Source organism: Lathyrus oleraceus, chromosome 6 (assembly GCF_024323335.1).
Source record: "Lathyrus oleraceus cultivar Zhongwan6 chromosome 6, CAAS_Psat_ZW6_1.0, whole genome shotgun sequence".
In the NCBI taxonomy this organism is placed as follows: Eukaryota; Viridiplantae; Streptophyta; class Magnoliopsida; order Fabales; family Fabaceae; genus Lathyrus; species Lathyrus oleraceus.
This window is the reverse complement of record NC_066584.1, coordinates 249,611,360-249,637,794: the sequence shown is the minus strand read 5'-3', so window position 1 is coordinate 249,637,794 and position 26,435 is coordinate 249,611,360. Positions and strand designations below refer to the sequence as shown.

Below are 26,435 nucleotides of genomic sequence, written 5' to 3'. Positions count from 1 at the left end.
ACAGTCGGTAAACTTTTTGCTAAGGTAAATTGCACGCTCTTTTCGACAAGACTCATCGTGTTGACCCACTTCACCTCGTAGACCCCTCGAAGGCTGTCAAGTACAAATTAACAGTCTCTTTCCATAGGGAGGCAACAAAATCGGAGGCTCCTGCAACTTATTCTTTTATTTTTCCAATGCCCCTTGGCAATCATTATTCCACCTGACCGTTTGATCTTTCTTTCACACACGGGTTCATACGTGGATGTTAGGTGAGATGTGAACCATGACATGTAGTTCAATCTACCTAGGAGACCACGAACCTTTCTTTCCATTCTCGGTTCAGGCACTTCTTGTTTTTCTTCTTCTTTTTTTTTTTTTTTTTTAGCAGGATCAACCTCGATTCCCCTCTTACAACGAACCCCAACATCTTACCGGACCGCACTCTGATAGTGCACTTATCTGAATTCAACCTCAGTTTGAATGGTCTCAACTGGTCCAACAGCTTGGCCAGATCTGCCAGATGCCCCTCTTCTGCTTGGGACTTTGCTATGATGTCATCAACATAGCATTCGATTTCATGATGAAACATATCATGAAACAAAGTCACTCTGATACGTGGCATCGGCGTTCCGCTTCTCTAGAGGACAGTCTTCTCTCCATGGTAGCTTGTGCACAACGACATTGTTTCCGACCCTGACATATTCTGACATGTCTAGGCGAAGATGTCCACATGCTCTTTCAACATGGCTACCATTCTGCTCTCGACTTGCCTCTGAAGCGGCCTCAATTTTCATTCCCTTTCTGACCTCGGTGGTATACAGGTTAACAATCTCAACTCGCTCTTCCCGCGGCTGAATCACCTTCTCCTATTGTTTCGACAACCTGGCTAATCTTCCAGCAGATCACAATCTTCTTCGCCTTCTTCTTCGGCATGATAGATCGGATTATCGAAGTCATATGAGGTGTAACCAAATTGTTATCAATGAGATCCGGAGAATTATTTTTTCCGATGTCGGAACGAGCCAAATCAAAAAGGAAAAATGAAAACAAACATTGCCATTTTTATTTGTTTTTAAACTGCAAAAATAAATGAAAAACAGGGAACACCGCTTTTAACTGAAAAACATTCATTTATTAATGATGCAGAATGTTGCACAATGAAACATGAGGTGGCCCTACAATGAACCAGTACGTGTCGGGAAACACGTATGGCTTTCATGCAAATAAAATTGAGAAACAAGAAACATTACTCTTCCGGATGAGTGACAGTGCTGATCTTTTTAAGCCTTCCAGCTTCCTGGTACACACGATTTTATCCACGATTCCAGCTCGCAGTCGCTGTCACTCTCTTCACCCACTGTATAGGCGTGATCCAAATCTTCAGCAATTGCACTCACCATTACCTGACCATGTGCCGGCATGGGATCGGCATTAACATTCCATGATGGCGCAAAACTGAGGGCCTTGGAATCCACCAGGTCTTGGACAACATTCTTGAATGCTCTACAGCCCTCAATTTTATGCCCCGGTGTTCCAGAATGGAATTCACACTGGGCGTTCTCATCATAGTTAGGAGGCCTCTGATCTGATCTCATCGAAACCATCACCCTTGGCTGAACCAACCCAAGATCCATCAACTTTTTGAACAGAACAGCGTATGTCACGGGTGGCTTGTCAAAATGGCGATCGACCCCCTTTCCTCTCACTTGATACCCAGCTCTCTGTTGAGGTGGCTGACGTTGCTGTCGGACTGACTGATTACCAGCAGGGATGGTTACCGCAGCAGTGTGCTGGTAGTAACGATCCCCACCACGTCCTCTCTGGGCATGCATAGACACAGCACTCGCGCCATCCTCCTTCTTAGGCTGACCATCACCAAAGGATTTCTTCGGTCCAGACGACGAAGCGTTTCCTTGCATGTTCCCCATCTTCAGCCAGTCTTCAATCTTCCCCACCTTCTCGGCAATTTCTTTTTTCCCTAAAACGAACTCTCGCATGACATTGATCAGCTCTCCCATCTTCTCTTTTAGTTCGAGAATGTCGTCGTTAGGCGGATTCATCATTCCTGTGTCAATCAAACAGGTTAGAAGCTGATACCTGCAAAACAGAAGGCAAGTTATTATGATCATCCATGAATGCAATGTCCATCCACATGAGGGACACTTTGTCTCTTGATCCTGGCTTCATCGAGACATATAATAATTCGGCGGCAACATTCTGACATTCAGCATTTGATTCCCTCATACAGATCAGTGATATATGATTCAGCAAAATACCCCCAACCATGTGTGTGCTTGTGTGAGTGCATACGGTAAAGCAAATAAAGCTTGAAGACCAATAATTGAATGAAAATAACCATCACATAGCAAAATGCACAATAAGTGCCATAGTCATACATCAAATCAGATACAAATCTCCAGAATCAGGAAAGAAATACAAGCAAATGAATTCCGTCAACAGGCCTGACGGTAATCCACAAATAAGAAAGGCTATCCCGATGAAGGTCCCACAGACGGCCCTACATCATCAACCATCTTCGCGAACTCTGCGGCGAACCTGAGCTCGGTGTTCTCCTGCTGTAATCTCCCCACCTCTTTCTGGTGAATCTTCATCTTCCTGAAGTAATGATCTCTCTCAGCCACATAATGATCTCTCTCGGCGATGATCTTCACATTCTCTGCTTCCTTGGTCTCCAATTTTGACTCCCACTCAGCGATGAGAACTCGGACTCTGTCGTCCCTCTGATCTCTCACGAGGATTTGCCTCCTCTTCTGATCTTCAATGATCTCTGAAGCTCTAGCCAATCTCTCTTTGGTGATGTCATGCTCCTTTGCTGAAGATGCCAAGGCCTGACTGACCTTCCCATAGTAAGCAGTATCCATCTCAAAACGCTTTGCTTCCAGGGCATGCCGCTTGTCTTGATCTTCCATCTTCTCTCTGATCTCCTGGTTAACCCTCTGAACCCGAGCAACACTCATCTCCAATTCCGTCTTTTCTGCAAGCAACTGATCTCTCTCCCGCTTCATCTCTAGGAACTCGTCCATACTGACAGAAGAACTCGGACCCTCAATCATAAGACACCCAGGATCACCTCCAGGAAATGGTAGAAGTGTAATCTCAATTCTCTTCCGCAGCCAATCATCAAATGGAGGAAAAGACCGGCTATTAACCTTGCCAAAAGGAACCTTTCCTTTCCTCTGGATGTTACGCCATGCCCCAGACACCTGCACCAACTTGGCCTGATCGCCCTCAGCTGAGAAGTAAAAAGACTCCTGAATCTCTCGCTCGAGAGGAGGAACCTCCATGGCAAACCCCATCTGTCTCCTAAGAAGCGTCGGGTTATAATTAATGCAACCCTGAACACCTATGAGAGGCACATTAGGGAATCTCCCACAGCTATATATGAAATCCCGTCCAGCCATACCGTTATGAGTCCAAGCTATGTCGGCGGCCCGCAAACCCATCGATCTGACCGACCACTTGACCGTAGGATCAAGAGAAGCAAAAGCACCTCGGGAAGGCAAATACCCCATAAACCACCGGAACAGCAACTGAGCACAGCACCGGATCAAACCCCCACGCCTCTTCTCGTTCCTGTTATGAACCGAGTAATAGACATCTCCGATCAGAGTAGGAATAGGGTTCCCCTGTATAAACAATCTGATGGCATTATGGTCCACAAAGCTCTTCTGATTAGGAAACATGATGACACCATAAATGCTCACAGCAATCAAGGCACAAACCGTCTTCCAGTTACCCACTGCAGCATGTTCCTTGGCTTTAGCCTCCAAGAAACTCAAATGAAAACCGGGTAATTTTCCTTTCTCCTTCAAACCCTCCTTGGTCACTTCCGGACTCAAATAAAGAGCACGGTAAATCCCAAGGACGTCTGGCTCTCTCCTAATAGCACAGAAAGGAATCTGATCGCGGATCTGAACACCCAGGATGCTAGCATAATCCTCCATCAGAGGTCCCAACAAATAATCCGGAAATACAAAGCATCTCAGCCCCGGGTCATAAAACTGGAGAAGAGTATGAATGGCGCTCCTGTCGCTGTCTGTGAGTCTGAAAACCATCTTCAGGATACTACCGTATGACTCTCTGAACATCCCCACATGGCCAGGTGTAATCAATGCTATCATATCTCTCAACTCATCAATCTCTGGGTTGAAGAAACTGTAGGCAACATCATGCTTCAAACCGGCCCTCATCTCTGAGCAGAAAGTCTCTCAACCAGGATCTCGATCAAAAATGTCCCTGCATATGGATAAACATGTGTTAGATGCAGGTAAATGCAATATGTAATGATGTTGATGAATGAATGCAATGCATTGCCATCCTCCAAGCCATCTGATCATCTGTTGCCCTAAACCACAACCCGGATTGCTGAACTGATCATAACCATCTGGAGGAGAATGTAATCACAAATCCAACTCAAGGGTTCCGAAATAAACAGAAAACAGATACATCATCATCATCATCTGACAATCTCTGAACAGACACCCACAACCATCTGAATCGGCCCGGGGAATCCTGAAATAAACGGATCCCCACTGATAAATACCACGGACAGCATTTCGGTGTCTCTGAAATAAATGGCCATAAATCCGAATTATAAATACGAATCCGATCCACGGAACCATTAGTCACCATCTGATCATGCATCTGAAAGAACCACCCTCCCCTCACAGGTAAATTCTAATCAGGTCATCCTAAGGCGGACAATAGTCTCGACAATCGGGCGGAGATACTCAATGGGTTTGCCCTTTCGGGTGTGCCATTGTAGCTCCCTTAAGATCGCCTAAACCAAAGATCCGAGAAATGATCGGTCACCAGAGTCAATAGTTCAGAGGAAGTAACTCAACCAAAGTGGAGTACCCCACAGAGGAAAGCACTATCAAATGAACCTCGTCTGGCTTGTGGTATGTCACGTTGCAACAATATGCTGATAAAGCAAATGAGGAACGTGAGACCACACTAATCCTAGGTGTATACTCGGGCCTGGGTTTTAGCCCCACTCAGAACACCCACCCCAAAACAGAGGAACCACCTGCACAGAGGACGGTAACAACATGATAGTATGATGCATGCAAATATTTATGCAAATATATACACAGTCAGAATAATAAATGCAATAAATAAATCGGCACAAAGCAACCTAAACTATTCTAGAACGCTAGGAGAGACTCACTTAGGGAAGATGGACCAACACAGGTCAACATCCGTTCTCCTGTCCCCAGCAGAGTCGCCAGCTGTCGCATCCGCGAAAAACAACCGGCGGGCTAAAACAAAAACAACACAGAGCCGCCACTGCACGTTATTTATCCCAAGATAGGGAAAGGAAACGCTCAGAGAAACCTGGAAAAAGCATGGTCTCGCGACCAAAGAGAAAGGGTAAGGGAGTCAGTTACGCAAGGGGAAGGTATTAGCACCCCTCACGTCCGTCGTACTCGACGGGATCCACGCTCTAAGAAAAGAAAAGGTTGCTAAAACATCACACACACACAAGGAACGCAGGTGGGGTTAAGAGGAAGAGAGCTCGATAGGACATCGAATCCTATGCCTACGTATCTCGTCTGGAACGAGAATCAGAGCTGCCGTAGTTCGGCTCACCCACGCCAAACAAGCAAACACAAACACAGGCAAACATGGAGCCTGAATGCCAATCATTGGACTTACATCAGCATCCGAACCAAAACGCACACAAGAAGGCAAACGTGGAGCCCGAAAGCCAATCACTGGACTTACATCGGCATCCGAACCAAACACACACAAGAAGATAACAAGCAAACACACTCAAAAAGAAAAAAAAGTGCCCGGAGAGACCTCGCACGGTCTCCTGCCTACATACCTCGTCTGGAACGAGGATCAGGGCGATGTAGTTCCCCTGAAAGGGAAAGAAATCTAGCCAGAAACCAAGGGAAGACACACTACCAGGGAGCTGTACTCGAGCCTACTGTTATCATGCATCATTGCCCTATGTTGTGGTTTCTACCTACTTGCACAACAGCAAGCTAATCCTATCCAGGAAGAAAGCAAGCATGCAAGCATCAATCACAATAAAACAAACATTTCAAACAAATATTCACAAAGCACACACTATATCCAGTCAAGTGAGGCTCAAACAAGGGTAGACTGCCGAGGCAAGTCATCTGTACAAGGTAGTATTCGCTCTTAACCCTGACATTGAGAGTCAGGGTGAAGCAGATGAAAGGTGAGTGAAGATTAGACTTCACAGCTCTTATCCCTGATCAGGGAGAGCTTCAGACAAAGGAGCGTGGGTCCAGAATGGAGGGACCCTTCTACGCTCAAGACTCTGACACAATTGTACAAAGTACAAGATCTTGGGTTTGTGTCCCAATGCATCAACACAGTGGTGTGAGCAGAGGGACGACTCAACAGAATAGCGGGGGATAGATTGCATATCCCTTGGGTTCCGCCAATTGCCTCATAGAGGTCTTCACCTGCTTGGCACAAAAGTAAACAATCACAAACATCGCCTCTTAAGGAGGACTTCAGACAGTTGCCTGGCCAAGTAACAGGCCAGGTCTTCCAGACTACATGAAGTATAGAGATTCTACCTCAACTGGTTAAAAAACCAAGCAACAGCAAGCAAGTTCTTAAAGAACTGTAAGCGACTAAATGTACCTGAAATCAATCAAGTATATTCAGTACTCAGACAAACCAACAATAAACAGCAAAAGTCAATCTGTACAGACAACACAAGTTAATGCACATAAGTGCAAGCCATGAGCTCAAGCTCAAGCATCAAACCTTCAACACAAAGCCAATGTTAATTCACAACATCAAACAAAACTCAATTTAATCAACTTGCACTTTTTCCCTTAAGCCTTTTGCATTTCAACCTGAAAATCCACACCAAATGTGAGAAACTAGACCACTAGGGCAAGCCTAGGGTCCAAAGGGGATAAAAAAATCAAAACAGCAAGTGCAACTCATCCAAAATCATATTCAAACAAATCAAAAGCAAATGCAATTGGTCCCATGCTCATATCAATCACCATTATCATTTCATGCACAATTTAACATCAATCATGTAATTTGCAACTTCAAATGACCAAACAGAACTATCTCAATCAAATTCATATCAAAACAATTCAATTAATTCCACAAAAATTCACACCTAAACAGGACCCATTCAATGTATAGCATGTCAATTTTTAGCTCAATTGGACAAAAGAAAGTAGGTCAATGAAAATCAAGAAGTCCAGACACATTTATACAAGCCAAAACAAGGCATCCAAACAAGCATCCAATTCCATAAATCATAAAACAGTGACAACAACTAAGAAATGAATGGGATCAAAACCATGATGTCCTATAATATGTCTAGGATCCACATATCAAATTTTATCTTCATCCAATACCATATGAGAATTTCACAAGCAAAATGCCAACATGTGTCACACAATGTCACAAAATGAGCATACAGAGAAGAAAATTATCAATCAATTAGAAAACTCCATAAACAATTCCAGAAAAAATCACATGTAATCTTGACATATCAATGATCATTCACACAAAATTTCAACTCAAATAAACATTCCTAAGCCAGGCAAATAAAATCAGAAAGTTGACCTAGCTAGGTGTGACACAAATTGTCACACCTCTATTCAAAAAATCATATCTCCATCACCAAGTATCCAAAAATCACAAACTCTACATGAGAATCACCATCAACATGTCCAGAATAAGCACAAAAATTTTCATCCATTTCTTTAAAGGTATGAGTATTTCATGAAGGTTTTGGCAAAACATACAAAAATGCGACACATTCCACAAACCCTAGGTCAACTATTTTTCTACACATGCAAAAAATCCACAAAAATAACCATTAAATTCTACACATCATCATGAGAATAATGCAAAAAATTTCACAAAATTTGGATGAGTTTTGAGTGAGATATGAATTTTCGAAGTTCTTGGTATCAAGTGAAAATACAAATGAAAAAGCAAATGGAAATAATAAATAATTAAATAACGCAATGGCAGAAGCGTAATATTGAAGGAATTCGCCAAAACGGCGTCGTTTCCATAAGTGACCAGGAAATGTTTCTATTGGTCAGTCCGCGCGCCAAACATCTTATTCAAACGGCAAGGCAATTTTGTGGATCAAACACGCTACTATTCATGTTCTTGAGCCAAGAAATTTCCAGAAAATGCAGATTTTCGAAGAACAATGAAACTTAACCAAAATCAACAAAATTATAGTCAATAGAACCGTCCTTCAATGCAGATTCAAGATATGTGATCTATCCAACCTAATTCCTATTGTGGCGAAGGGATCGATCGATTAAAGGTTTGGCCTCAAAAGTTCAAATCGATATATCTCACTCATCAATTAACCAATTCACAAACTAATCACATCACACTGATCTACATTCAAAGATCTTTCAAAAGCATATGATAATTTAAGAAAAAGTGAGAATCGAATTTTGGTACCTTGGAGATGGCAGTGATGATTCTTGATGCTTCAAGGTGCCAAATCCAAAAACAGAAGTAGTTTGAGGTTAAGGAAGTTGATTGGAAGAAGATCCTTGGCTCGAGGCTGCTCCAATTACAAGAATTCTCAAATCACCATTATTGAGCTCCTTATGAACAGTCACGATTTTGATGTTGTTGGCAATGGATTTGTTCAAACAGATGGAGAGCTTGACTTGTAGAGGATGAATCAAAAAGAATCAAGCCAATTGATGGAGAATTCGTGGAGAAATCTTGAAAAGTAGTGATGAAGTTTTTGATGAATTTTGGAGAAATTGGAGGGAAAGTTGGTTAGAATTCTTGAGAATTGTGATTATCATTTGCAATTCAGTTATGATTAGCACTTTATACTCCACCTTAATCACTCTTTTAATCACCAATTAGCAAAAACTCATGTGATTAGCATAATGTGAAATTTAAGTGAAAGCTCCAAAATGCCCTTGCCAAATATTGAACCATGACAGCTCATGACAGCTCAAGTAACTTCTAAATATCATTTGTGATGTGTTGCAAAAATCCTCATGCCAAAATTCCAATTATTTTGCAAGTTGGACCATTTTGCCCTTGGATTTTAATTAGTGCACTTGAAAATTGACCTTTTGCATTGACCATTTTTGATGAATTTTGATTATGCACCATGAAAGTACATGTGAAATGGAGTTTGCTCATAAAAAGATCAACCATTTTGGACATTCCATGTGAAAGTTATGCCACTTTGATTATAGGTATTTTTGGAAAATGAATGGACCATAACTTGTCAACCATACATGAGAATTTCAAGTTCTTGGACTTTTTGGAAATGTGAGAGCAAGATCTACAACTTTCATGTTGAACAAAGTTTCATTTGAAGCTTTTTTGGACATGTAATTTTATGGTGAAAAACTTTCCATTTTTGGAAACTTCCATTACAAGTCACTTTCCATTTTTGGCAATTTTTGTCCTGAATTTATTTTCTTCATTCTTGAGCTTTGACATATCAAATGAAACTTGTTTCAACATGAATGAAGTGTATCCAACTCTCTCCCACCTCCAAATCCATAAAATCAAGCACAGTTGACCACAGTTGACTTTTTCAACTGATAGATGAATTTGGCAATGCACTGATCAATCTGAGCCCCAATCTTCTGATGAAATGGCTCCATGATGAAACCCTTGCCTCCATAAGCTCAATATAATCATGAAATGATCCCCATATCCATTGTAGACCCCATCTCCTTGCAAAACCCTAATTGGCCCAATGCAACTGATTAGGGTTGACCAGTGGTCAAAACCCTAATCTCAAGGTATCTTGATCACTTACTTGGATCTCCTGGATGATATCAAGACCATGATGATGATGATGTATCACTTCAACCAAGATGAAACTCCACCTCCTTGAGAAATCACAAAACCCTAATTTGGACCACCATATCCTCAGATGATTAATGATCCAATCCACTGAAACCCTAGCTTGCACATAACCTCTCCATCTTCTGATCAAGACTTAGGAGGATGACTTGCACAATGTAACCACATGATATGCAATATGCAATGCCTAATGACCTAAAAATGATATGCAATATGTTATGCTAGTCCCAAGAGAGGAGGGCAAATTTTGAGGTGTTACACATGGGTACAAACCGAGAAAGGTGACCTTCGAACCGAGCAATCAAGACAAGGCATCGAGCAGGCTCGGCAAGGGGCGGTTTTAGATGAGATGAACCTGATGATGTGACAGTTGATGTTGCACTTTCCGCCCTGGCCTCCTCAGTAGGGCATTGTAAGTCACCCTCATTCTATCTTGTTCTAAAACATTGAGGCCAGTGTTTAGTTCAAGTGTGGGGGAGGTTTTATTATGCTTTTTGTTTTATGTTTGCTATTTTATTTTATTATTTCCCATTTTTTATTGTTTTACATTTGGTTTATTTTTACTGTTGGGTATCATTTGCTGCATGTATTTCAGGTTACTGGTGTTATTGTTGGATTAGGTGATGACCATTAGTGGTAGTGGAAGAAATTAGCATTCCACTTACTATTGCTTGTTGTGATGGATCTTCCCATAAAGTTGATACTGCTGAAGAAAATATCGGACGCAACTTCTCAAGCTCAACTAACGTAGGTTCTCTGTGCATTCCGAGTTGAGTAAGAAGCCACATCATACTAGAAGTATTATGGAGGTTGTCAAGCTTTACCTAAAATGGTGAATGCATAAAAAGCCAAACACATTTGTCATCATGAGTGATACTCAAGTATGTCTCTATCACTCTGACCTTGCGTAGGTTCTCTGGGAATATCACTGTATATATACACACACGCTGAGGCATGTTGTTTGAATAATAACCATGAGCCTCTCTAACCATCCCTTTAATATTATCCCTTGTTAACCTCGTTTGAGCTTGTACCCTTTGTTTGTTTATGTAACCATGTGAATGTAACCCGCAGTCCAAACACTTCGTTACCTTATTCAGAGAAAATGTTATGTTCTTTAAAGCTGTGTTAAAATTCTAAGTTTGGGGCAACCCCATAAGTATCTGAAAGTAAGGTGAGTGCGGAAAAAGATTAAGAAAAACGGCCATTGAAAAAAAAGAAAACAAAAGAAAAAAACTTCTCCGATGGTACGAGAAAAACATTCACCGAATGAGAAACACTCAGTTGAAAAAAAGAAGAAGAGAAAAACAAAGAAAAAACAAGAGAACTGAGCAATACAAACTGAAAAAAAAGAATTGGAAATGAGATGTAGAACAAACACAGTGAGAAAAATAATGACATTGGCTCTGAACCCAAACCACTTGTTTTCCCTTTTGTTTGTATTTACCCCACTGTAACCTAAGCCACGTTACAACCCAAAAGACCTTAAAAAGTGTGTGTTGTGTGTATTTGATACGAAAGGAGAAACTATTCAAATTTATGAGTTAATATTGCATATTCTAAAATGTGAGTGTAAACACTTTAACCCGGAGAGACTTGGTGAGAGTGTGATATAAGATGACAGGTGAAGCGGTACGTCAATGTGGAAGTGCAGCGGAAAACTCATTTGGAAAAACAGGAACTATGAAAGGGAGAATGAAGGCGTTGGCGAAAGATCTCAACAGTATTGTGGTAAGAATTCAATTTTGCGAAGTGACACACTTTGTCATGTAGAACATTACTTGAGGACAAGCAATGAGCTAAGTTTGGGGTTATGATTGGTCACCATTTTCACTATGTTTTCATTACTTATTAGACAAGAAACCAATGATTATGGAACACTTTGTGCGTATTATGGTACCTTTTGAGTTAGTTTTCTTTTCTGTAAGTTATTTAAGCATTTTATCAATTTTTTATTTTTATTTCTTTTTCTTGATTTTATGCTTTGGTTGTTTGTGTTTATATCTCCAGGTCCATGTAGAAGATCCAACGGACTCAATGCGAGAAGTGGAAAGTTCCGGCATTCGAGGAAAGGAGAATTTTCAACATAGGAGGCCTGACACGGCCACCCATGTCACCTAACACGGGCCGTGTCAGGAGGAAGGAAAATCACATACAAGAAATGTCCTAGACAGGGGCCTGACATGCCCACCCGTGTCAGTTGACACGGCACGTGTCAGGTCACCTGGGGCGTGTCACGAGAGAATTGGCAAGGCAAGAAGCTGACACGGCCACCCGTGTCAGCCCAAGCGCAAAATCTTCTAATTTTTGGGCTTTTTACCCGAGCTTAAGCTACAAGGACATTTTGGGGATTTCCATCCTTTGCCAAATGATTTTTCACTATTTTAAGAGAGTTTCTAGAAGAGGAGAAGACACTTTGGAACAAGGAGAATATAGAGAAATGTCAGACGATTGAGAATTACAGAGATCACGAAATTCGAAGAGCGGAAGATTTTCATGAGCGAAAGCAGTTGAAGATCCAAGTCCTCAAATTACTTATAATGTGTATTTTTTATCTTAAATCTATTTTGAACACTATGAGTAGCTAAACCCCTCAATGTTAGGGGGGTGTCCGTGATTTAGATCTGTAATGACTTTGAGTTTACGATTGCATTAATAATATTGTTTTTACGGTAATCTTTTGATGTGTTTAATGCTTTCTATTTCGGACCAATCGAGATTGTTGTATGGTTATCAATTAGGCTTGACCGCCATTGGTAAGATTTTCATAAGATTACTCTGTATTAGATATCACATAGGACTAGGGATACCATGTATGAATCAGAGCATTCTTGATATAATAAAGCTTAATTTTACCGATAATTTCCTATGGACATAGAAATTAGGGATGAATGATTAAAGGTTTTCTCATCAAGGACTTGGGAGAAAATACCCTTGAGAACTGGTAGTAATTGATATTTGTTGATGCAATAGTGACTCATAGTTGTTACAGGGGAAAAATATACAACTTCCCTGACATTGTTCCTGTTCCCTTGCAAACACTTATTTTAGAGTATTATTTTATTTGCCTTTATTTTTATAATTTTGAATTAAAAAACCCCAACACTAGTTTTTATTTGATTGAATGATGGTTTGAACTCGATATTAACATGCAGTCCTTGAGATCGACATTCGGGGAATTTCCCCTTTATTACTACAAAAGGAAAAATAGTACACTTTCTTTTTTCCGATCAATAACCATATCCATTCTGTGAGTAAAGTGAACTGAGAGACAGGTTGAGTACTCGTCAATGTTTGAGGATGTTTTCCAATTTTTTCGGATAGAAGTTGGAAGGTAGGAGATGGTCAGGTAAAAGAAAATCTAATTTGGTAATGTTGGATTTTTATTGTGTGACTTGTTTTCTGTTGAAATGTGCAGTTGCAGACGAGTTAATTGAGGACAAACAATAATTCATGTTTGGAATTGTGATGACAATCCTTCATTACATGAATTTAGTCGAAGGATTGGATCAAAACAAGTGAAATATAAGCTAAAATGAAGAAGAAATACCAAAGAATGAGGAAAAAATAGCTAAGTACGAAGAATTTGGGTGGAAAAAGGAGCAAAAGGGTGAAACTTTCTGGAAAAATTATACGTAACATCGTGCGCACAATAGGGCCATAAAATTTGCATCGCACGCGATGTAAGTCATCATGCGCACATTAGTCCCTTTTTCTAGACTTTTTTTGACGTATCGGATCCATTTTGAGCTCTTTTTAAGGGGAATTTCTGCACTTTGATAAGGGTTACAAATTTTGGAGATCAAGGCACGCTTTTTATAGCATCAAAGGAGATTTTTAGGGCATTGGAAGCCATTAGAGGCCATTACTTCAAGGTAATTCATATTTTATTTTCATCTATCAATTTCGGCATTGTAATCTGAATTATGAGTAACTAAGCTCCTCTAGGTTAGGTTGTGTTATGATGAACTTATTTCAATATTGTTGGATAATATGTTGATTTGACTTTGTATGAATCTTTTGATCTATAATGTCATTCAACTACTTATTGTTCTTAATGCTTTTTATGTGAGATGCTATTTTAAATTGATATTGGACACATAAGGAATACTGACCCTTAGCGTATGTGTTGGACCTAGGGCAATTGTTGTAGTTACGCTGGTTGAATAGGAATAAGAGACCCCGAGTAGTGGCATAGAGAATTAACATTTTGTGCATCGCTTAATCCTTCTTACATTGGTGGACTAGGGATAGGAAGCTCCATGTAATGATTAATGAGTCATTTTGAGAGGAATCGGTTATAACGACTTTGTTAATTCATTGCGGGGTTATAGTGATAAGATCATTCATACAAGGCATCAAATATAGACAATAGAGAAATAGGAGATTCTAAACACAACCTGACCGCTTCTGTAATTCTGTTTAAGCACTTATTTACTTTTCGCATTGCAAACTCAAAACCCCTTTCACATTTTACTAGTTTCCATACATTGCACCTATTTTGTCTTGTTAGAAGGTAGTCCCTGTGAATTTGATCTTTTTATTACTACGACATTATCGGTACACTTGCCGAGAAGTCATCAGGTCTTAATATCACTTCATTGGTTGAATGGAGTTTAACAACAATTAGTAAACTCCTTTGGAATCTGCAAGCAAAAGAGGATAAATTGTGGGTTAAGGGGATTGATGTTTATTGTTAGAACAAGATTTGGTTTTGCATTTATACCTTGAGTTTTGATGATAGCAATATTGTATTTGTGTGAGAACAATTTTGGTACTCTAATGGTTTGTTATTGTGTAGCCATAACAACCCGTTCTGATTCTGAATATATGACGTGCAACGTCATCAGTTTCTAAACAATGTATTTCACTTTCACTTCTACGCCAGCTATTAGAAGATCTAAAAGATGTTCAATATTGTTGATGCAATAATCTTTCTACTTTTGTGCTGATTCACTCTTGAGAAGCTTTTGAGGAGACATTATGTTGCTACTGCAATATTCTCTCAGTTCATGCTTCTGGATGAGAATCCGATCACCAAACTTCTAAAGAATTGAAAGTTTCTGAAGTTGTGTTATGTAGTTGAAGATTCTCAAGATACTGAATATCTCAAGTTAGACTACTGACGTTGTCAAGGTTTTGACCAAAGATTTTGTAGTTTCTGAATCCAGCTTTATGTTTCTTCATTTCATGTTTCATCAACTTTCATCAGAAGCCAATGAACTTGGATATAAGATCAAATAGTATATAGTACAAATCGAACATCCTTTCCACTACCTGATTTTATGGGCAAGGACAATACTATACATCACATTTGTCACTAATTTTGTGGGCGAAGGACAATATGCAGTATCACTCCTCTCCCATCCTTGAGGAGGTTATCCTTGAGAAGACAAAGAAGATTGTTCTTTGTGAGTCCTTAAGGAGACTAAAGTATAGTTGGATCCTTGAGAAGACAAAAAAGGTTATTGTTTGTGATTATTATAATTTATTGATTATAGTGGATTAAATCCTTGTGTATAAGGCAGAATCATTTTGCCGAGTGGACCGGAATAACTTTGAGTTTCAAACGAACCAGGAAAAAAATAATTGTGTTTCTATCTCTTTGTTATTAACTTGTTGTGGTGTGTTCTTGTTTTAAAAAAAACTTTTATTCGTAAAACTCAATTCAAAATCCCTTGTGTTTTTCACACCTTTCGCTTATCACCTCAAAGATGAAGATATCAAGAAGAGATGGCAAGGTGCAACTAATGGGAAATGCAAAACTGCTTCCATATATAAAGAGTTGCGCGGTAAAAAATATGATGTGGATCGGAAGAAAATGATGAATGCCAACTATTCTAGATCAAAAAAGACTTTGTTCACATTGTAGTTACTTTTACACAAAGACGAGAAAATACTATTCATAAGCATGCTAATGGCCCATAAGGGACACTTGTCACCTAGTCTTTGTAAATGGGTTCATGAGATGGGGACATGTTCTGATCGGATAAGTTTTCATCAGAAAAGCAATCTCCATAACGTGATGACTCATGTTGCCAGATGTCATCCATCATGTAAGTGTGATCCATCAATTTTCTATTAGATTCTTCCACTTGTCCTTATGAGAATTCAGCTTCCATTGGAGAATCCGGATTCTGTTGTATGGCTTGAGTTGAGCTTTCTCCAACCTCTGGTCTTCTGAATGTTCCATGACTTATACAAGTTGTACTATCATCAAAGTTCTTTGGGTCATAAAGATTGATACAGTTGACATATTCCATTAATTCCCTTGTGATTTTTAGACTGGGAGGATAATCATCAATTGTTTCCCATAAGTGAACATAACTCTTGCAATTAAGTAACTTTGTTTCGGGATTTGTCTGATAAGGCCTGTGTAGAAAGAAAACAAACTTAATCTTGTTAATAGCTTCTAAGACTAATCTTCTCTCTTTGACCTCGTCTATGACTGGTTTTAATTGATTCCTACACCATTGCAATGGAGAATACCATTCAAGAGTAGTCCAAATCAAGGACTTGTGATTTTTGGGATCCATCAGGTGTTGATACATGGCTTCAGTGGGAATAAGAACGGGCATATAATATAATACTGTGGCACACCAGATATACCATAAATGGTTTTTTGTGAATTTGGCATTTGGGTTTATTAAAATTGGTAGGAGGAAAGGTGTGTCAGGGAAATAAGGAGTATGATCCGGGAGTTTATTCCTTATGATTTTTGTCATGTAATAGAAGAGATTGTTCCTGGCATATTGTTTGAGCTGAGATGGTGAAGAGGAGACTGTTATTCCTGGAGGGAGATTTCTGGTTGTGGATGCATGATCTGGTAGTGGTTTGACCATAAGAATCAAAGGGAAAGTGTGTTTAGCTGTGATAATCTGGATAGGTTTCATAGGTCGGGATAGTAGATCCGGAATCACATTTTGAGTCCCTTTGAAGTGTTTTACCGAGAAATCATATCTGGAAAACCAATCTTTGAGGCGAAGGGTTTGAGGATCCAGTGGCATCTTATTTTTAAATTCAAGGATCTTGGGAAAAGATGAGTTATCCATCTGTACTTCAAACTGGTAGCCTCTTAGATGGAAGTCAAACTTTTGAATTCCCATTTTTACGGCAAGAGCTTCTTTGTAAGTAGTGTGATAGTGTTTTTCAGCTTCTTTAAATTGGCCACTGGCATGACCACAGTAGTATCTTTTCCCTTCAAGTTCCTCTATCAAAACTACTCCCCAATAGTGATCACTGGCATCAGTCTGCAGGATTCTTTTCCCATTTCCAGGGATCTTTAGGGCAGGTGGAGTTTGTGCGATCTTCTTCAAGGCTTTTACTGTTTCGGTTTGTATTGTTCCCCACGGTGGGGGGTTTTTCTTTAACATTTGTGATAGAGGGCTTGTGTATTTCGCCGATCTTGGAAGAAAGTCTCTGATATAATTAATTATACCAAGAAATTGTTGGATTTGTTTGACAGTGAGATTTTCATCAGGAAAGTTTAACAGTTCTTGGGCAATATGGGGTTGAGGTTGGTATTTCCCTTGGGAAAAATGCATCCCTAAAAAATCAATCTCTGTTTGGCCCAATTGACTTTTCCTTTCAGAGAGCATTATTCCATGTTGTTGGGTTATTTAAAGGAATCGGCCCAATAATTGTTTATGGGTCTTTTCATCTTTTGAGAACAATAGCACATCATCAATATAGATGAGGATGCTATTGAGAATGGGTTCAAAAATTCTTGTCATGGCCTTTTGAAAGAGTGACGACGCAACTTTAAGCCCAAATGGTAACACAGTCCATTGGTACTGGGCATTCGGAATGCAAAATGCTGTTTTGTAACGATCCTCTGGATTGATACCCAATTGCCAAAATCATGACTTAAGATCGAACTTAGAATAGATTTGGGCATCTTTGATGAAAACATTTAAGGACGAGGCCTTTGGAATGGGAAATTTATCATCTTTGAGAAAATAATTTAGAGGTTTGTAATCAATTACTAGCCTCTTTTTCCCTCTTAACTTTTCAGATCTTTTCTCCACATAAAATGCTTGACAAGCCCATTCTGATTTGGTGGGCTCTATCAGACCTTGCTTGAGCAGCTGGTGGCATTCCTCCCTTGCCAATGAATAATCTGATGGACTCATTCCTGGATGAGTGGCCTTGGTTGGATTAATATCTTCATTTAGCTTAAAAGGAAGTTGAACAAAAAAGTCCTTATTTTTCCATAGGGGTTTCGGATGGCGGAATTCTTCATGGCTGTCTGCGTAGAGTTTGAGTAGGTTGGACTTGATTTCTTCATAACCAGCAGGGATCTTAGACAAGGAATATAGTTTCAATATTCCGGAATAAGGCTTGAATTCTCTTTTGAACTTGATTCCTGTGGGGAGAATTTGAAGTTTGTTTGATGCTGAATAGACATCCATTCCTACTACAATATCTTTGTTTGGAAGATTACTGCCAATGACCCTGGTCCAGACGATGCAGTCGGGGAAGAATTTTATTCCTATTTTCTCCTTGGTCATTAGATCTGTCTTGAAAACCTTCCCATCTGCTGCTACAAAGTATGCGGCATGTGTTACCCACGATTCTGCTGGGAGAATGCTAGGGTTCATCATTGTAATCTGGGCCCCAGTGTACATGTAACCTATAACTTTCTTTGGACGTGAAAACTTCGTCGTGTGGACATGAACTTCCACACAAGGGAGAGGTGGAGTAGGAAGAGAACTTCCTATTTCTTTGAAGGAGCAAACAGGGAGATATCTGCCATCTTCCGACTCCGAAGATGATGCTTCATCAGTCGAAGAGTCTTGGAGGGAAAAAATTGTTTCTTCGTCAGCAGAGCTTTGCTCAGAATACAGTGATTCCAAGTCTCCTTCTAAAGGTTGAAGAGAGTTGATCAGTTTTGCGGCTTTATGAGTATTATTAGGACATTCTTTAGAGAAATGTCCCTTCTTTCCACAAATAAAGCATCTCTCATTTTTCCCTTTTCCTCTAAAAGGTTTTCTTCTGAAGAACTTCATATTCTTCCTTTTCTTTCCCTTGAAGGTCCTATGAGACTTGGTGTATTTTTGTCTTTGGTGTTTCTTTTTTATTGTACAGCTACACCTTTTGTCTTTACACTTAATCTCCAGGTAGGGTTTTCTACACGCGTGTGTGAATTTTGACTTTTGTTCTATAACTTCAGAAAATTGGTGATGAAAACTGCAAAGCTTTTCAAGTGCTTCTATTGTCACCTGGTGAATTTGTCCAAGACTCATGGTTAGGATATCTCTTTGAGTCGTGGCTAACATTCTATGGATTTCTGGTTGGAGCTCTTGTGGTAGAGAGGAGACATAGGTATTCTTGAGACTAGGGTCATTATATCCATTAAGGACATAATATCTTTGTGCCATCCTGTGATAGTGTCTGTCAAGATCCTTTGTTTTGAGGGAACAACACTTCATCTCAAAGAATTCTTGTCTGTTTTTCCTATCAAACATCTCCATATCACCGATAAATTCACGATGAAGCACACCCAGAACATTAGTTGTAGTTTCTAAACGGTGTAACTCATCTTGTTTGAAGGTTCCAAGATTGTGATACCATTCTTTCATTGTGCCTGTCATCCTACAGCAAAATTCTTCAATGATCTTATAGCTATCTGCACTTGTTTTCATCATCTGGGTGTCAAGCCAAGCTCCAAATTCAAGTAGTCTTTTTCTCCAGCGACTGGGTGGTATGTCATCAAAGGTGAACCAGGGACCGCCATTTGGTTTAGTCTTTTTAGGGATCAGGGTTTCTTCAGGGGACTCTTCTTCAAAGAAGGAATCTTCCTCCTTTATATTTGCCATGAAGAGTCTTGGGATATAGTTGTCTTCAGATTCTGATCTTGAGGAAAGAGATCCCGGTGTTTCATCAGTAGATGTTTCTTGATCAGAGTTATTGTCACTATCTGTCGAGGACTCATCTTCCTTGTGTGCCGATGTTTCAGCAAGGTGGTGATTTTCTTGGGAAGATTCGTACTTTCTGGTGATCGTCATGGCTTGGAAACCTTTATCTGGAGTTTCTTCTTCTTTTTGGATTTTTGGAGGAGGTGTTTCAGGGATATCCTGAGAGTCTGAGGATGAGGCGCTTAGGCAGGAAGCTTTGCCTTTTGTCTTGGAGGTCGAGGGAGTTGAAGTTCTAGTAGATTTTGGCCTATAAGCTGTGGGTATGTATCTAACCTGATCTGGTGGTGATGACACATAGGTAGGGTAGAAAGGAGAAGGCCTTTCTGGTTGTTTGAAATATGTAGGAAAAGCAGGAGGGTCAAAGAAAGAGTTTTCAACGGGCTTGGGCTTTCTTTCATGAGAGGCTCTTAAGAAATCATCTATCTCTTTTACTTGGCCTTGTAGATTTCTGATCTCTCTTTCTTTTTGGTCAAAAGTTTTGCCAAAAGTTCTGTCTTCTAACATCTGCCGCAAATCACGATCCAGCTGAGATACTTGGGCTTTTAAGCTCCTGTAGTGCTTCTGCATTTTTTGGGATAAAACTTTGAGATTGTCATCTGTCTCATCAATTTTCTCAGCAATCTTATCCACCCTTTTGTCAAGGCTTTGGAGAATCTCATTTTGAGAAACCATGTTTTCAGATTGCCAGTTTAGCACTTCTTCAGCTTGAGTTAAAGGCTTAAGTTTCCCATCAGGCTGGACTTCACTGGGATGAATGAAGGGTTTAGATGTTCTTCCTGTGATTGGATCCATTTTCCTTTCCAGGGAAGGAAATTGTCGTTCGTACTCTGGAGTTGCAGCTGAGTACATAAAACAAGGAATTGGTTGGACGACAGTTGGAGGATGTAGTGACTTACAATGGTCTGTTGGTGACCATGTAACAAGGGTTGGATCATCAGGTGGTAACAATCCTTCTTTCCTGAGGATTTTTAGTCCTCCCTCGTAGATAGAGAGGGGTTTCTTTTTCCCATGGATTCCTACCCATGGACCATTGTCTGGATCAAATCTTCTTTGAGGAGGTGGAAAGGGTTTACACCTCCCTTTTTTATTTGTTTTGGGAAGAATGATATCTCGGTCAATATCATTGTCGTGCATCCAACAGTCACAATCTGGGTCACATCTTGTAGGATCAACATCCCAGATGAAGTGGCCATCTATTTTATCAGTGTAGATGGGTTTTCCTTCTGCTGTAACAACATAGACAGGACACCAGTTTTCTTTTAAAACTGGTTGGATCATCATTGTCTGGAAGATTGGAGATATTGAGGTCGACTCTTCGTCTGGCTTTTTGAAAATCGTCTTGACTCTCTTGTCAATAGATCTTCTGAAAGTAGCCTCTTGGGATTGGATAAGCCTTCTATCAACATGAAGTCTCTCGTAGTTGGTTATCCATTCAAGTGGAATTAGTTGAGTTAACTCTTCCCTTGTAATTTTTCTCGGAATTTGGACTATAGAGGGTATGTCTTCTTCTCTATTGGTGACAACCAATAGTGAATCAGAAGAGCAACCTGAGAGAGGGAGATCTATCGAGTGATTCTGCAAGCGGTATATTATCTGGTGATGGAGAGTGGCTGACATAGCTTCTGGTACTTGGTCAGTTCCAGTGATTTGAACCTGTACTTTAAGTCTCGTGGATAAAGTATTATCACTGAGACTCACGTTATAATTAGAAAAAATGGTGAGGACGACACTCCCTGCATGCAGCGTGGTGAGAACAGTTCCTATCACAGCGTTTTCATAGTGGAGGTAGCTCGAGTCCAATAGAGCTATTTTGCAAAAGACAGGTTGGTTCTTCCTTCCGTGTAGGGAAAGGATGAGCCTGACAGCCCCAAAGTGTAAGGCTGTATATCCTTCAGTCTTCCAGTGACTTATGAGATACTGGGGAATCTCCAAATCTACGTACTGCTCCTGGTTCGTAGCTCTTAAGCTACATTGGTCTAGTCTAGACGACTGGACATATTCTTTCATATGAGGGCGGTTTATAGAGATAAGATTTCGGATGGATTTGGTAACACTTCTTTGTCTTTTGAAGATGTTGTACGGACTTAATAGAGGAGGTATTGTTTCGGAAATTTGAGCATCTTCTGGAACATGAGAATACTCAATAAGGTTTTCTATTTTATGAGAATTTATCTTTTTACAGAGTTTAGGGAGAGATAAAGAAGAAGTAGTAGTAATAGATTGAGTGTTTGGTTCAGGTGTTTCCATGTGTAAGTGGTTTTCTCCCTTACTTACTTTGTTTACTAATATTCACACCATATGCACCCCTTCTCCTTAACGAGACTCTGATACCATACTGGCCGGGAGCCTCACATATCATGAAAAGCTAGGCATCTGAAAAGCTAGGAATGAAGTGTTTTTTCTCAAATTTGTTTAGACACTGAGATAAAAGAGATAATTATGTATAATATATTGATGAGATATACTATGCATAAAAGATTAAGTGAACATGTTATTATAAATAATCTTATCATAGAATAGCGTTTCAAGGTGATTGGTAGGGTCTTGGATCCATTGGATCAGTTGTATTAACTGTTCTTTGAAAAATAAAAATTTATTTGATTTAAAATAAATATATATATATATATATATATATATATATATTTTTTATTTGATTTTACAAATATTTTTTATTTATTTTTTCAATACAAATTTTTTAATGTAAGTTTAAAACACAATTTAACTCTATATGGTCAAAGTAGCGACTACACTTGCAAGTTGTAAACCTTCACCCACTATCAGACTCATCAATCATGGCTTCATAAATCCCTTCAACCACTTTTCATTTTCAAATTCACTGTCGTTTTCCGGATACGACACCGTACGTCACCACCGAACATGATCTCACCGTCTCCGTCACTAAATGTCCTTCTCACACCCGCCGCGAACGCTTCCATTTTACCGCCGACGTTCCCTTTCGTCAACGCACCTCAACACCGCCGCTAACTCTCCCCCCTCCATGTCGCCGGAATCCACCCCGTTCCATCTCCGACATATCCTCGTTGCAGCGCTGTTTTTCTTCGTCGTTTCTCTATCCTGCATACTCCTCTTCAGAGACGCCGGTTACTCTCACTTCGTTACTGCTTATTCGTTCCCTCGTTTTTTAACCGTTTTCCCCTCGCCTTCCAACAATTCCGCTGCGGTGAGTTCTGTTTCATCGCACACTTTTTTAGTTTCCATTTTCGCTTTGAAACTATTGTGAAGGCGTGATTTAGAATGTGTATTTTTTGTGTATGAATTAGATTATCCTAATTTGGTTTTAGTAACTGCCGTAATCATCAACTGTGATTTGTTAGCTATTTTTAGCTGAATTCATGGGTTTTTGAGTCTGAGGCCATTTGTTTAGTGAAATTGGAAAAATTGAAGCTGATCAATTTGAGCAATACTTTAGATTTTTGCATAATTTTCTAATATAATGTATAATTTGAATTTCGTATAGTTAATAAAGTTCACTGTCTACAAGATGCTGTTTTGTTAATAATTTTCTATGAATGTATCAAAATCACGAAAAGAAGATAGGCTAAGTGGGTCTTTTGTTAGTAATTTCATGGACCAAATTGATTAACAAAAGATATATATAAGCAAGTATGTTTTTATGATTTTGATACATTTAAGGAGTATAGTGACATCGACTCACCTAAAATTTCTATTTACTCTTTATTTGCTTGAGAAAGATTGATGACTAGTGAGAAAGTTGAGAATTAATTATTTATATTTTAGGATTTCTACATTTTTAATAGTTGGTTGTGGTTGAAGGTTGAGGATGGGTCATTTAAGTACAGTATTTAAAGTGCAATCAAATGTGAATGTTTAGGTCTATGAAGCTCGGATACAAGGTACAATATAGATACAATAGAACTCGGATATAGGGTACGATATAGATATGATAGGACTCGGATACAGGGTGCCATATAGATATGATATGAATGGATACGAGGATACCTAAAGTTTTTAAAAATCGAGATAGGTTAACATTTATTTGGATATATGATCAAAATGAGTCCACAATGTTTATAAAGGTGGCACAATGCATAACAGCTCTTAAGTACATAAACATGTCTGTAGTCAATTTATAATCATAGTTACATATATATTTCCCTCGTCTATATCAGTATATATTATATCTACTGTGAATGTGTCACAAAAAGCATACAGTTTTGTGTCTTTAGTTAATACGGCACATAAAAAGTGTATGGTATCCAGAAAGACAATTGTGTCTGTAGTTGGTAAGAAGTATCAACGATGTATCTGAGAAGTATTAGAGATATATTTGAGAAGTATCGGGACTCACTGGGTTAGTCCAGTCCAACACCATGCTTTGTCGTAACCATCGGGACTCACTGGGTTATCCTTGTTTGATGCTAGGATGAAATTTTACTGTTTGGGTATGATTTGCCAAAATGTATAGGCAGATCCCAACTGACAGCTCTTAATGTTATTGTGGTTTGTTAGTGTAGTTCACTCACAGAAGTTGTCACATACTTAGTTCTTTTGGAATTGATTATTCTGTAGGCTAGGAATGAATATCCACTTGAAAAGATTCTGAAGGAGGCTGCCATGGAAGACAAAACTGTTATATTGACCACATTAAATGAAGCATGGGCAGCACCAAATTCAGTGATTGATCTTTTTCTGGAGAGCTTTAGAATTGGAGTTCATACTCGCAGGCTTTTGAATCATTTGATAATTATTGCATTGGACCAGAAGGCATTTCTACGCTGTCAGGCTATACACACCTATTGCTTTTTGCTTGTTAGTGAAGGTGATGATTTTCATGAAGAGGCATACTTTATGACTCCTCGCTATTTGAAGATGATGTGGAGAAGGATTGATTTCCTGCGTTTAGTTCTTGAGATGGGATACAATTTTGTGTTTACGGTATGTATTTCAATTTTCAATCACTAACTTTGTCATGTTCACTTGGATTGATTTATGTATTCCTATTTTAGGATGCTGATATCATGTGGTTTAGGGATCCATTTCCCCGATTTCACCATGACGCAGATTTCCAGATAGCATGTGATCATTTCACAGGTAACTTTGACGATATATATAACAGGCCTAATGGAGGGTTCAACTTTGTGAAGTCCAATAATAGGTCAATAGAGTTTTACAAATTCTGGTTCTCCTCACAAGAAACCTATCCTGGATACCACGATCAGGATGTCCTCAATTTCATCAAGGTTGACCCTTTCATTGATTATATCGAACTGAAGATGAAATTCTTGGATACAGCTTATTTTGGCGGGCTCTGTGAACCAAGTAAAGATCTAAATCAAGTTTGTACCATGCATGCAAACTGTTGTTATGGTATGGGTAGTAAGATTCATGATCTGAGAATTATGCTCCAGGATTGGAGACATTATTTGACTTTGCCTCCAAGTTTAAAGAGGTTGTCAGTTGTATCCTGGAGGGTTCCTCAGAAGTGCAGGTTGGTAATATACTCTAGCTTTTTTGTTCTTATATTTTAATCTCGTCTTTGTTTACCATTTGTTGTCTGCTTTTTTCATTAATGGATTCTTATTGGTGGTGAATTTTTTTTCTCAGCCTTGATTCCCTCGAGCCCAATGGTTCAGCAGAGAGGAGTGCTGATGAAGATTAAAGTTCTCATTGCACATGTTATTTTCCCATATGTCGATTGGATATTCAACTGAAATGTGCAAAAGGAAAGGTTTTTTTTCTTTTTAAATTTCAGGTTAGCTTTATTAATGTAAACGATAAGAATTGGACTATAATGCTATTAATGTATAGTCAGATCTAGCCAGTATAAATTTGAAAAGAAAAATCAATTTTGCTAGGAGGTGTCTTTATTCTCGAGTATTTTATAAAAGATCTAAAATGCTCTTCAATTCATTGAATATGTCTGTTTTACCCAATTTTGTAGAACATTATGGTGCTTTGTCCATTTTGTATCCTCTCATTTGTGTAGCACAGAACACAGAAAATCCAAGCAATTTATAACTAGTAGTTAGTATTTGTGTACAACTAGCTGTTGTGAACAATTGACAATTGTAGTGATTTGATAGCTAGTTTTATAGTTTCTGTCTGCCCGCGAGCAGAAGTTGATAGGTGGAAGACCTCACTGCTTCTGGAGAATACCTTGAGGCAAATCCATGTTAGCGACTTTGATGGCATTTGATATGCAGATGACATTGGGCAGTGAAGCATTCTCTTGCACATGTTTCTTCACTTTAAAGCTTGTAGTTCAAGCATTTGGATAAATTTAGCTGCCAGTGTGTTTGGTTATGCGGAAAAAGAAGTAATTCTGTGGGAATTGATTTTGTAAATTTGATATTAAAAATAAGTCGAAGGTAAAGTGATCTATGTTTGGATAAATTTTTACAAAAGTGACTTAAGCAGTAAATTTCAGTGTAAAAGTTAAGCTATAAATTCTAAAATTCTGAAAATCCAAATTAATTCTAGTCAATCAAATATGTAAATCAATTTCACACATTCAGGATCAATTCTAAATGCTTCCACTAAGAAAAACAATACATGTGGACTAAATACTACCAAGGATTTTTTGGCCAAATTGATTTCCTTTGAGCTCTGTTGTTACTCGGATGCTTTCTTGCCGGGGTAACCAACTAAATTTTTGTTTGGCAGGGTGGTTGTTGAGAGTAGTATATTGTTTGGCATGTTACTGGT

The 26,435-nt window shown here is 39.1% G+C and overlaps 1 protein-coding gene across 2 annotated transcripts; it reads left to right on the top strand.

The window, feature by feature from the left end:
• Positions 1-22,475: 22,475 nt before the first annotated feature.
• On the top strand, positions 22,476-25,772 carry LOC127093538 (uncharacterized protein At4g15970). 2 transcript variants are annotated; one of them, XM_051032484.1, is made up of 5 exons: positions 22,476-22,929; positions 24,300-24,665; positions 24,737-24,821; positions 25,023-25,218; positions 25,335-25,772. In XM_051032484.1, exons 1-5 carry the CDS (start codon positions 22,651-22,653, stop codon positions 25,387-25,389), a joined length of 981 nt encoding a protein of 326 aa, XP_050888441.1. In that variant the 5' UTR covers positions 22,476-22,650; the 3' UTR covers positions 25,390-25,772. The 2 variants fall into 2 exon arrangements, with proteins under 2 accessions (XP_050888441.1, XP_050888440.1); XM_051032483.1 differs by having other exon boundaries at positions 22,477-22,929; positions 24,737-25,218.
• The last annotated feature ends 663 nt before the right edge of the window (positions 25,773-26,435 follow it).

Excerpts from the sequence above, each read along its gene's own strand:
- LOC127093538 (XM_051032483.1), top strand. The coding sequence starts at position 22,651 with ATGTCCTTCTCACACCCGCCGCGAACGCTTCCATTTTACCGCCGACGT. Across the intron at positions 24,666-24,736 it reads GATACAATTTTGTGTTTACG|GATGCTGATATCATGTGGTT; the intron begins GTATGTATTTCA and ends TTCCTATTTTAG. Across the intron at positions 25,219-25,334 it reads AGGGTTCCTCAGAAGTGCAG|CCTTGATTCCCTCGAGCCCA; the intron begins GTTGGTAATATA and ends TTTTTTTCTCAG.